This window comes from Pygocentrus nattereri, chromosome 14, assembly GCF_015220715.1.
Source record: "Pygocentrus nattereri isolate fPygNat1 chromosome 14, fPygNat1.pri, whole genome shotgun sequence".
Taxonomy (NCBI): Eukaryota; Metazoa; Chordata; class Actinopteri; order Characiformes; family Serrasalmidae; genus Pygocentrus; species Pygocentrus nattereri.
Window position 1 is genome coordinate 10884440 of NC_051224.1, and position 13676 is coordinate 10898115.

A 13676-nucleotide genomic window follows, 5' to 3' on the forward strand; every position below is an offset into this window, starting at 1 on the left:
TGATACTTTGAAAACTACTAGGACGAAAGCTCACACTTTTTGATTGAACTTTTAATTTAAAATGAAACAAATATTTTTGATTTAATGAGGTAATTCAGATATTAGGAGTAAACATTCTAAATACAAACAGGTAGCTGATGTAAAAAAATTAAATCCTAAGGCTTACAGTGGTCCAAAACTTAAACCTTTTTCTGTACAATGTTTCTGTCCATGCACATTACTTCCTGGTCCACTGTCATCAACCATGTGACTAGCAGCAAGCCAATCATATTCCACCAACGAGCAAAATGTAAAAATACACTGCAAATGTGTTTACCATTATAATTTTTAGGTAAGAATATATTTACTTACACACACACACACACACACACACACACACACACACCTCCCTGCCCCCAATACTACCCATCTGATGTTTCTTTCTACTCTCTCTTCTATCCTAAAATTCCCCTCTACACACATCACAACCATTCAGTACTGCACCAGGTTGATGCTCGGCTCAGCAGGTGTAATGGCCAGGCTTGATCGGCAACTAGCTTCAGTCTCATCATATCACCTCTACTATTCTACTTTGCTTCTTGGGTCTGAAGAGGACTTGAGGCTCAGCCCTTAAGCTCAGATGGTCACATTGGTGTTTGCATGTCATGTGCTGATTTGGATTCTGCTGACAGACCCATTACCCTTCTCATCACTGGTAACTTGACGTATGTACTGGAACCACCAGGCCAATGTGCTGAACCCATTTTTTTGCTAGCATACAAACACTATTTGGGCCATACATTTTACTTCAAGTCAGCCAAATTCAACAGAGGGTTTTTTTTTCCTGCTGGGAGGTGGGGTGTCTGAACTTTCTGCTTGCCCTTGAAGGTGTGTACACTCTTAAAAATAAAGAGGTCTTATAGAAGAATCACTTATGGCTCTGTTCAGAATCTTTAAATGGATGATTCTTGTGTGAATAATATTTTTAAAATGTATATATGTACAGTTATAACCATTATATACACACACATGCACATAGATAGACAGACAGACAGACAGACAGACAGATGTGTGTCATATAGACGCACACTATTTTTTTTTAAAGACAGTAGCTACTGGTTGGTTATAAGTCAGGGTAGTTAGCTATCTCAGTACTGCACACAGTGGTGGATGGATTCAACCAGCTTTTAAAAAAAAAAAAACACAGGACAGATGGTTGAGAATGGGGAAGGGGGAAAGAAGGCACATTGGTAAGGGGTTAAAAGGGGAGGAGTGTTCTTAAAGAGACAGCAGCACATACTTTAACCCTTCCGTCCTGTCAGTGTCTATACATCATACATAAACATGGACAAGGCATGGTTTTCCTCAGTCCGCACCAATTTCTTTCCTTATCCACACCCAAAGCTCTAGAGCTCATTTTGAGACATTCCACAATGGAAGAAAAGGGAAGCCCTTGAGGAAGTGTCACTGTACAACGCCCCTGCAGTCCTTGTGCCCCCTCCTCTCCTCGTTTTTCCTCTTCTTCTCTCCGCTCTTCTCACTCTCCTGATCAGGCAAGCCCACAGAGGGTTGCACTGGTCATATGACCCAGCTGAATGAACGCCTACATGTACATTCTGCTAGCCTGGCAGAAAAGTCGCATATATCTGGAATACAATCAAATGTGGGAGATGTACGTCCATTGTGTGTGTGTGTACGCGCGTGTGCGCACATGTGTGTGCTGCAAACTGAGACTGAGAATAGAGAGGAAAAACAGAAAAACAATGAAAGAATAATAATAATAAAAAAAAAGAAATACTGTGTGTGAGAAAGAGAGAGAAGTGGCCTCTCGTGCAACACCAACGGCTTCTCAGAATCTGCACACAGGTGTTCCTGGCTCCTGATTGGTCGCACCCCCCTCTGCCTGAAACCCCTCCCCCTGCCTTCTGTAGTACTATGATTAGGAGTGGAGACGGAGAGAAAAGGAGAGAGGGAGAGAAAAGGAGAGAGAGGGAGAGAGAGGGAGGCAACTGTTGTGGCTTAAGACTTCCATTGCATACGTACTTCGCACACTTATCTATTGACTCAGAAGTTATAATGCAGGACCTATTTTTTAAAACCTCATTCATATTAAGCTGTGCTAATAATTCCATTTCCATGATTTTTTGTTGTACACTTTATGAACTTTCGAAGTAAGAACAGACAACCTTGTAATGTAATGCCTAGAGAAATGCTTTGTCACTTCAGCTGTTTAATTTCCCTAAGTACAAGCAACTTCTATCCCTGACCCTTTATCATAGTTCATCAGCTCTAAAACAACAAATGCCACACTACAACACAAATCGCTGGCCATCGCAAATGACAGTCAATCACTTTCTACAAATGCCAAAAGACAAGTTACTCATAATGGAAGGCTGGGAAGAAAATGGCCGCAATTACAGAATAGCTTTACAAAACAAACAATTACTGTAATGAATGTAATCAGTAGCTGGGGAGTATAGCTCCCTTTTAACCAAATGTTCAGTAAAAACAAACCCCACCAATACCACACATGCACCTACCCCATACAGCCCTTTGGGGGAAACCATCAAACTTTGCTTCCGTGAAGGCTAGACCAGTAACACTATATTAGCAAATTCTAGAGAATTAATTTCTAAAGCACCTTTCATAGAGTACCTTTAAAGTGCACATGTGTTGCATTAGTACTTTTACAAATAGCTTGTTTACTTTTATCTAACTTCTACTTTGATTATGTCTGTACTCAAGGATTCAGCACTATAAAAGCAACGCACCAATACGATAATTCCATGGTTATTTGGTTTGTACCCATATTGAACAAGGTTCTGGAGAGAAACTTACAGGTACAGCAACAGTAATCCATCCATTGCTCTCCGCTTGTAACATTTCTGGTCATGATTAGGGGTGGGGGTGAGGGCTCATACTCTGACCACTATGAGCCAACAGATTACAATACTTTAAATTCTCTACTTGGTCATACTTGATCATGTTAAAAAATACTTGTAATACATCTATAAGCATATGTATGTACATAAAAAGTACCAAGTGCAATTTCTCTAAATTCTAGGAGACGTTCTAATTTTTTTTTTACTTAAAACAATGTGAGCTAAACAGACAGACAATTTAATCAATTACTCGAGTATTTATGAAAAAACAAAACAAACAAAACAGAGAAAAACAGCTAAAACAGACAAAGTGTACTCTGCTAATTAACCCAGTTCTGTATGTGAAGGGGCCAGGGGGCACAGGAACAGTATGTTCCTATTGTGAACATATTAGTTTTATGAAATATATTCTATTCAGAGACCAAATGAATCATATGTTCTTGTTCTAACACTTTGCCTGCCTGCCTGCCTAACTAACTAACTAACTAACTAACTAACTAACTAACTAACTAACTAACTAACTAACTAACTAACTAACTAACTAACTAACTAACTAACTAACTAACTAACTAACTAACTAACTAACTAACTAACTAACTAACTAACTAACTAACTAACTAACTAACTAACTAACTTGCCATCAAATTACCATTAAACCTAAGTTAATAACCAAATTAGTATTATTATGGGTGTTTAAAGCAAGTCTGAAGCAACACTGATAGGGACCCAACACTGAAGAGGTGGTGCTAACAGGACAGTGCTGCATGAAACGGTAGGGGGCTGAGGATCTATTGTTACACTCTTTAATACCTGGTTCTCAATGGGTGATGTGGAACTTCTTTTGTCTTTACTCTTCCAAGTCTCAAAACTTCACAGGCGACTTAACAAGGCACCATAAATAGCTCGTTTATACAAATGCAACATTGCCTCATCAAGCTTGAAGCATGGAAGGTCTGTATGTATGAGTACAGGCCTGCCATTCACTCATATACTGCTACGTGCTTCCACACATCAGTATGCGTGAACACACTCAGTATTCTTCAAAGTACACAGGAGCACTTTTCTCAAGCTTATCAGATACAACTTCAAGTTACATATAGACAAGCAGCCTGAATGACAATTTTTCCTTCTTTTTTTAAACGATGGTTTCTTTTAAAGCGTGGCCATCTCATTTCACTTATGAACACTTACATAAGAGCCCACGTTACCATACACAAGGGGTGTGCACAATAGGAAAACCACGGTTCCTATGGCCCCCACCCCCTTCACACACAGAGCTGCGTTAACTTTGGAAAGCACACTGTCCATTTGAGCTTTTTTAAAATTAATAGTCAAGTAATTGTTTGACTCGTCCATACCACTAAAAACGAGCATTTATGTCACGCAGTTTGGGAGTTTTTGCGATTTAGACCACGCATGTAGGAAAAACAAGGGCATACATTAAAAAGTACCACTATTAAAATATATTTGATAGTTTTAAATATAGCAGATATTGATATATTCTTTCCCCTTTGTGAATTTACGAGATGCGTTGCAAACGCAAGTCACCAAAACTAAGCGTATGGAAATGGCGGAGGAAAAGAGGGATGAGTTTAGTTTAATTCACACGTGGACTGGAACAAAGGCTTTTATTATGACTTTTTTAACATTATATGTGAAACTTTAAATAAAAGGAATAAAAAAAAGACACTCAACCCAAGTGGTCAGCGAAGAGATATTTTAGAATAAGACCAATTCATTGTCAAAAATAAAACTGAAAAACTTAAATAAATACAGAACCTAGCGAGGGAAAAAAAAAACCGTTTTTGTCAAACTGGTATCGCCTACTGGACACGCTTTGGCCTACCACTGCAATTATTCATTACTACTACTGCTACCATCAACATTGTTTTAAATCTGGTCCATTGAAATTTAATTTTCGGCGTAAATGTACATGGATAAATGTAAATACTTTTCTAAAAATGTCCACGCCTGTTCAAGTGCTTTCAATTGGAGCATTCGCCACTGGGCTGTGTTGTACGCCATTTTCTCAATTGCTGACGTTGGATTACTCTTTGCAATGATGGCGACCACGTGTCAGTCAAATCTGTGCCACAGTGTTAGTTCTCAATGCAATTCTACAAATATTCACACTTCTGTAGCAGGAAAGCCTGTAAACCAACGTAGCCTACTATTCGTGCACTGGACAAAGTAATCACCATCTCTTAAATGGCTGAAAAAAAAATAAACATTTACGTCTTGTTAATAACGTAGAAGCTCATCTTCGGCTGCAGATTAAAAATGTTTATGGATCGTATTTCAACATTAAACGTACAACGTGCTCTCATTTAACGCCCAATACGACGTTCAGCAAAAATGTATGTCGTTTTAATTAATTACAAAGGTGTATTGCCCAAGCACACAGACGTGGCCAAACGAGTAAAGCCTTAGTGTGCATGCCTACTTCTCAATGGCAGTCATGGGTCTGCTTTTATGAGCACACTTTGTGTCCTGCCATCAAATATACTCACTTCTGAGAGTTTAACGTAAAGAGATTTTGGGATTTTGCTCATATTGACCAGCTTTCTGGTTCATAAAACTGCGAATCTGCACAGGTCTTCGCATACGTGTAATAAATATATCAATCTTTCCTTGAATGGCTATGCTAATTTTCTAACGTCGAGTATGGGGTGAGAAAAGGTGGGCAGGGTGGAGCGAGGGGGATTTTTTTTTTTTTTTTTTTTTTAAACACAGGCTGCTGGCCTATTAGAACATTCTGTCGCTTTCTCACTCAAATTCATATAAAAAACAAAACCCAAAACACAAAATTATTCAAGATATAGCCAAATCTAACAAATACTGGAGGTACGCCTTCACAAACGCCACCTCAAGATTCGCCACAATTCAACCCACACAGTATTCACACGTTAAACCTTCGACCAGTGGAGGCCACAGGCGTGACAACAAAAAGTATGGACGCATTACACAGCAGCAATTTATGTATTCAACAATTTTACGTTTCCATTGATAAACAATCCATATTTAAGCACAAAGCGCAGTGCTCGCCATGATCCTTAAAAAACTGTAGAGTGCAGGAAACATGTCTTGTCCAATGCAATAATTTAGCACCGTTTTATAAACAAATCGACTTTTTCCCAACATACTGTTGGTCCATCGATCTACCATGCACAACAGCATGCTTATGGCTCATTCAACAAAAGATCCATCGAGGCCTAGGCCTTACTTTAGGCCAAGGCCCTGCCTTCGTGTATGAAACAATTCACTGAAGTAATGGCACTGCATCCACCACTGGCCTGTTTTATGTGTAGCAAATAAATAATGAATTATCGCAATATACGACACGTAGCAGGACTTAACTGAAAATATTAATGTAAAAGCACGTGACGCCATAGAAGAGTATAGACCCTTTGTGCCCTGGCTTTCACAATCACATAATTTGCATCGAAATGAAAAAACGGGGAGTTTTGAACCAACGTTAAAGGGATAAAAGCGGCACTCAAATCCAGCAGACCCCCAATTTCGACTCTCAGCGAGAGGGTGGGCGAAGCAGATCTAGATCTACACCAGGACGATATACAAACAATTGGCCAAGTATTTAGAAGAAAGCCAAATACCTTTGTTTCTTAGGGACAGAATGTTCGACCTCAATTCGTTTGCCATGAAGTTCCACTTTACCTAAAAAGAAAGAAAGAAGAAAAAACGTTCTAAAAATGAGGCCACCTATTCCATTCAAACGCTACTCTATGGACATACAGGCTAGCTTCGTTCAATGTGAATGGATTACACATTCATATATTTTTAACTCCACTGAAATAACTAGTGTGAATGGCCTACACGGGGCTCTTATGTGGAGTTGAAAAGTTAAAACAGTGATAAAGTATTTGAGACCACTGCTCTGGTGACTACATTTAAACCTGCAACATTCTTGTTGCACTTTCAAGGTTCACTGGGCAGGCAGGCAGGCTACATAAGCTCTTTTCGTCATCTGCATCATGGAAGTCATTCATGTACTTTATTCGCTGTTAAGTGCCCACATAAGATGTTCACAATCAGACAATGGTAAACACAGATTAAGTAATCTTCTTGCTTGCGAATCTGTTTCAAGTGAAACACACAACAGCATGGCGACCTTCGTGGTATATAGAGCACACATCACATGCAACATATGTGGCCAATCTTAGCGAGGCGTTTTGTGGACAGTAAGTAAAATATATTGTTTAAGTCTGCGTGGTGCGTGCAGCAGTGTTAACATAATCAACATACTTGTTTCATTTACGTTCTTGTGTAATGTAGGCTACATGAACCGTGTTTTATCTTACTATGATGGCCTATTAGCCAAAAGGGGGAGGGGTGAGATTTGATTCTATAGCTGTACTCAGTAGGTTGTGAAGGCAGGTTTCAGTGCTTCTTGCACATTGAACGTGAAGCCAGATTTATATTAATTTTGGAATCAACTGTAGTACTCCCTCTCAGCATTGTCTAGCTATACAACACTGTCAGGATAGCAAAGCAAAAGAAAGTCGCTGCAGATGTACATTAAACAGTCTTGGCAAACACAGCTGTGTAAAAGTTAACTATCTTGCACGCCATAAGCTCAAATAATTTCACGAAGAGTAGAACCGCATTGGTGCACGTCCCCACATACATTCCATACAATAAAAAGAGTAGGATTTGAATTCCAAACCTAAGGACTTCGGGCGATTGTGAAAAAGTAATTTGTTTATTTTAGCGGGTGAGTGTGTGATGGGGCTAAATTGGTTACAATGAGTCCAATACGGTTAAGTTACTTACCAGAAAATGTTTCAATTGCTTTCATAGCCCATTGGTCGTCCGGGCAATCAACAAACGCGTAGCCAGTTTTCATTAGAAACTGCCCAGAGTAAGGAATCTTGTAGTCTTCAAAGGTTTTAACCAAGTCCTCTGCGGTTACGTTTTCATTCAGATTTCCAATATATAGCTTGTTCATCGTGAAAAATTGCAGTGATCCCAAAAATCAGAAATGAAAATAAAACTTTTGGACAAAGCACACTAAATTTCAAAAACTGATTGAGACGCTGCCAAAAATACAAGCACGCGTGATTTCTCAACGACTTGTGACTGAAAACGAAAGAACGATTCAAAATTTAAAGCAAGAATCCTGAATAAAAGGGGAAAGTTCGACTAACAGTAATGTTGCAGCCTGATGAAGTCCGGCGGAGGAGTGGAGAATCCGTGACTGTGGCGATCCTTGCGAATTTCCTGCACAGTGTGGAAAGCAGTATCAGTCTGAATTCATTTGATGGTGGCTATGGTGGAATAGTGGTAGAAGTATGGCGGGATCGGGAGAAATTCTTTCCTCTCTGCCCCTCAACCTAGAGCTGTACCCTGCACTGTCACACAGATCCTACTGCCTGGCGATGGCACCGCCTCTAAACCGACTCGAATTTACTAAAAAAAAAAAAAAAAAAAAAAAAAAAATTGTTTGCAAAGAGGAAACCACGTGGTCTCTCGGAGTAGCTGGAGAAGGGGCCGGTCCTCCTCGGTGTGCATGTAGCACAGCAGCAGATGGGTGTGCTAGGGAAGCGAACCTTGTGTGCAATGCGCTTTGACTACCGTGCAGTAGGCTCTGTGCACCGGCTAAGCTATGTGCATACACGTAGCCCAGCACACGCTTGCGTGTTGAATGTCATGTTGAAACGTACGTTTTTGCTTCTGCCCACAGTCGGCGTGTTTACACTAGTAGGTATGTTTCCTATTCCAGTGGGGCGAAATTGACGTGTTGGACAAAAAGGCCGTGCTGTGTTAAAATTCACCTTCCGCTCATAAGCCCTCTGCAAATCTATCATTCGTAAAATCACTTCTTCCCCTCCCATTGCAGATCCTATGGATCCATGTGCAGCCAGCTATGTGGACGGCTTGGTTGGCGTGCAGCTGAGGAGGCTGTACGGGTGACCTAAACTCTCTAAAGGAGATTTAAACAACAAGAGATGTGTTTGCTTTTTTCACGTGTATAAATAGCAGGCTAAGAGTTGAGGCTGGTAATATTCTGAGTGGCCAACTTGTTACATCGTTCACATATACTGAAGTGAAACGGTGTATATGTTGCTCCGCTTTCGTTACAATAGCAGCGAGAATACAACAGCCCTTGCCGTCGGGGGCAGGCGTCACTTAAACCAAGCTGGAGTTTCATGTCATATCTGAGAATTTAAGCCCTCGCAGTCGAGTGCTTCCAGTGGGCCTCAGCGAGACACGCATAGGCTTGACAATCGAGTCAAAATGGAGGACTGTGAGAGTGAAGGGCCTGGTGGAGCATGCCGCCTGCCAGCAGGAAGTGGGCGAATCAACTGTTGCACAAGCTTTTAGAAATGCAAACTGCACATTTGAACGTTTTCTCCTTCTTCACTGGATTTCTGTGAGCTTCGTTCTGTGAAATATTACCCAAAGTGACCATTCGAGCCCATGGCAAAGCTAGGAGTCAGTAAACAGCAGTGCAACTGCTTGGTAGTAGTGAAGGACTTGCAGATTGTACACGTGGCGGCAGCACCGACCTCATTTTTTTTAGAAAATGGCTTCTCATAGGCTACAGTGAGCGGACGGGGCTCTCCGCTCATACTGATCATAGGAGCACAAGGTCCTCATGTTTTTTCACAGCTCAACACTTTTCGTCTTCTTCCAGTGGGCTTTGTCTGCTAGGCTGAATTCAAAGAGGAGCAGCCTGCTAGAGTGAAGTGGACGCTTTTCGGTTGTCCTCGCCGCTTAAACCAGGGAAATACTTTCTCGCTTTATGACAAAATTAAAAATTCACACCATAAGGTGACGTACAGTCTCGACCAAGTTTTTCAGTTCCGAGTGAAAGGCCTACCGTTTCGTAAGGTGATCTGCAATGATCTGTATGTTATTTCAGGGACCAGTTTGTGGCGGATAAACACGTTTACAGTTATTTTTTCTAGACTCTAGGGCCAAGTGTACATTATGATTCTGAAACACCTTCGCTGAAAAAGCCTCTTCAGTAAAATATTTGCTTAAATGTGATACAGGCTACTGTTTCCTTTAACGTGTCAAGTTCTAGTGAAAGGAGATTAACAATTAGAAGACAAAACAATAGCAGAAAGTAAGTAACACTTTGTTTAGGAGGCCTTTGACTTGCACTGTGATAGTACACAAAAGGTTCTGCAATTTGGAACGATAGCAGAATCCACTTTGTGGAATACACACTCACACACACGTGTGTGTGTGTGTGTGTGTGTGTATACATCCCCCACCACACACATATATTACAAGTTAAAGAGAAGTACCATTTACATATTCAAATGGTTCTTTGGAGTGTTGATGGTTGCATATATGACCATTGTATTATGAAACCCTTTATTTCAAGGGTGTGGATCTGTGAACTGAGTTTCTGTGTGCAATACAGGAAAAAATAGCGACGTTTAAGTGTCATGTTTAGCTAGGATGATAGAAATCTAAAAAGCCTGTCTACTTGCTCACATAAGATTGTCCACTCTGTATTTTCACTATTTTTTAAGCTTTGAAAGGGTAATTAAGATATTCTTGAATGTAACTTAAGTTGGGGATTGATCAGAACCCCCCACAGCCACTGTATTGCTTGTTAATGTCTCTTTTACCTGGTGTAATAATTTCTGGTGGACATAAAGGTAAAAACTAGCTTTAAAAGGGGTCAGTGATTTTATGGCCCTTCTCCTACATAAACTGAGCCTTTGGTTTCATACAGTGTGGGAGTTAGACCAGTGGCCATGAGGGCAAAAGGTCAAATCCTAATCTGCATCACATAAATCTTCATGCGCATAAACTTACAACAACTAAGCATATAGAGAAAACTTGAAGGTGTCTTTAAGTCTTTAAAGATCATTTACAGGCTGTAATACCTGAGGTCACAGTTTATGGCAATTAAGACATTCAGTGAGTTATCTAACAAAAAGCTTTATGATAATACATTTTGTTTTGCACTTAACAAGGCACTGTAAACTTGCACTGCGTTATGTTTGCGCTAACCAGAAACAGCAGTAGCTAATTCATCTCATCAAAACCTTGCACCTTGCCACATGCTCATCAGTGTACTCAAGTATTGAATCCAACTCTTTAATCCTGGTGTAGATACCTTGAAATAGAGTCTGATCACATTGACATTATTCAGTTAAAACTATGGTATTCATACCACCAAGTTGATTAAAAGGGATTCTAATTAGAAGTGCTTCTTTTTAAAGCAGGACATTCCCTGATTTGAATAAGATATAACAGACTTATTGGAATGATCTGCTGAAGGCATTGGCATGTCAATACAGCCCCCAGAGAGCCAAAGCAGAGCCCTTACTAGGTTTAGCATTGTGACCTGACCACACACAGGGAGGGGGGTTGGGAATGGTGGAAGTGGATGGGCAAGGGGTGGGGTCATGGTTTTATTGGGTTAAGAGGGACTACTGACTTGAATTTCTGCGCTACATTTTATAGTGTATAGATCCTACAGGTAACAGAGAAAACTTCAGTGTGATGTTTTGTTTTCTGCTTTAAGTGAACTTAAACCAAGCATATGCAAGGGTGTCTCTGCAGAGGAGGGGGAAATTCCATGGTGTTACTTACCTGTGTGTGTGTGTGTGTGTGTGTGTGTGCGCGCTCTGTAGTTTTGTCTCTGTGGGGACAAAATGTCCCAAAATACAAATTAGGACACTGTGGAAAAAGAAAAATCACCATTTCCCCATTTTTAGAAACGTTTCGACTGTTAGCCATTCCCACATGATTTTTTTTCTTGATTAAAGAAGCATTTGATTGTATATGTATAAATCCATTTTCAAAGTTTAGGTTTAGCTGTCCTATTAAGAAAGAAGACTGTATGTTTGTATTTTGAAAAGTTTGCCTTGTTGAGCCAAAACTGGAAAATTCCAATATGACATGAAATAGTTCAAAGAGCGCAGTTCACTGAGCACAAAATGAGATAAGCCTATGGCCTGAACATTGATGAAGCACATGTGCAATTGCAGAACCAAATCAACATGTAACTGCTTCTGTTAATTGTTCCATCAAATGGTGTAGATGATGTAGACTTAATCAAACAGTGAGCATTCAGAAAGCACTCAGCCAATTGTAAATCCCAAGGATTGGTGCATCATTAACATTTTATCAGTGGTTTTTAGCCAGTCTCAATTAAATCAGAAAGACAGATTAATGCATCACTGACATGAACACTAATAACTTAATTGGAACAAATACACTTTAAATCTTAGAGTATTATAAGGTAATCCAATTAGTAAGACATGGAAAATATACATAAAGGCTTTGCAGCATTTTAGTGAAATCATGACATCTAAATGTGTGCTAATCCTAGGTGCAATTATCATTTAACTAAGGCTACATTTTTTCAGTCTGTACTTTAATTAGTTTTTAGATGGAAATGTTGCCTAATAGCATTGGAATCATTTTATACGGTGGTCCTTCTGATCAATGACGAATGGCTAATTCAAACTTTAGTAGAGAAATTAGGAAATGTGATGGAAAGATTGTTTGAATTATGGACTTTCTTAAGTCATTATATGTAAACTTAAGAGACTTCAACTTTAGCCACAACTAAAGTTATGTAAACCAATGATTTTTAGAACACAATGTTTTGGAGGCACTGAAAATAATTTATAGAAACAAATTAGTTGTTTACTACTTCTTTGTCTCATTTAGCAAAATCTTTACTAACGTGGTAGAGCTAAATATGTCAAGTAATAATTATCATTACTTCTGTACACTGCTAGTTTTCAAAGGTTTGCAGCACCTTTTATTTAAATAGTTTTAAAAAAATGTACGTATACAACTACACATCTTTGTGAATGAGACACATAGGCTATATCCTATATGTTATATAAATGGAACTGCCACTTTGCTTTGAAAGAAGAACAACTTTTTTCTGGTTTCATTTAATTCGATCAAAATATAAATCATGCACAGGTAAGATTTTCCCAAAGGCAAGTGCTTTATAAAAGCACTTTTAGGGGTTATCAGTGTGTTTCCCCCAAAGCCATGTAATGTACATTTTTCATCCAGTTTATTCAAAAGTTTATCATTTAATGATTTAATGATTTCCAGTGTAAGCCACAATGATTAGAGTTTAAATTAGTAAATGCTCTAATTGCTATTAAAAATAATTTGAAAAGCTCTCCTTATTTACAGCAAACCCCTCTCAGCTAACTTGTAGAGCTTTCAACATACTTCTAGAATTGAACAGCACTTATTTTTCACTGATTTTAGCACAGCATGGGCAGATTTACATCATTCACTGTAAGAATACCAAAACAAAACACAAAGTTTAATTTTTGCATTTTTAATACATTTAAATAGCATTTAACAAACCTGAATTTTCTTTACAAGAAGGCTACGAGGAGTTAAGAAAGATCTTACTGTAAGAAAAACAAACAGTACAATATGTTGGATAAATGTTAATTAATAGTACTAAATGTAGTGCTCTTTGTATGTGTTTCACTGTATTGTTCAAATATGTGACCACATATAACTCAACATTCAAACCATACAAACCTGTACAATAAGATCTCACAACAAACTGAAATAAAAAAAAAAACAAATGTAAAACTTCAAACACTGAAAAAATATTATAAAAGGTTAATTAAACTTTACAAAACCACAAGTGCTTTCAGAAATGTTCACAAAGAGTCACACGGAAGATTTAGTTGGTGCACATTCCTCACATAGCATGAGATAAGACTGAAACTTTAGAAAATAATTAAAATGAATAATGGAAGCAAAAATAATAGAACGCATTAACAAAAACGTTGGCTGCACGAACAACATCGTTTGTTAGCAGTTTAAATTGTTCAAGTT

General features: G+C 38.9%; 1 protein-coding gene and 1 long non-coding RNA gene across 2 annotated transcripts in view; one reads left to right on the forward strand and one right to left on the reverse strand.

Moving 5' to 3' along the window:
* The window catches only part of igf2bp1 (insulin-like growth factor 2 mRNA binding protein 1), a 50627-nt gene extending 42800 nt beyond the window's left edge, over positions 1 to 7827 (reverse strand). Inside the window, exons 1-2 of the mRNA XM_017684280.2 lie at positions 7653 to 7827; positions 6476 to 6536 (exon numbers count right to left, since the gene is read on the reverse strand). Of these exons, the coding sequence (XP_017539769.1) occupies positions 6476 to 6536; positions 7653 to 7827 (236 nt within the window). The remainder of the gene's footprint in view (positions 1 to 6475; positions 6537 to 7652) is intronic.
* Positions 7828 to 8437: 610 nt separating this feature from the next.
* On the forward strand, positions 8438 to 9872 carry LOC108412309. Its single transcript, XR_001856641.2, has 2 exons — positions 8438 to 8583; positions 8719 to 9872. It is a non-coding gene; the product is annotated as an uncharacterized LOC108412309 (long non-coding RNA).
* The last annotated feature ends 3804 nt before the right edge of the window (positions 9873 to 13676 follow it).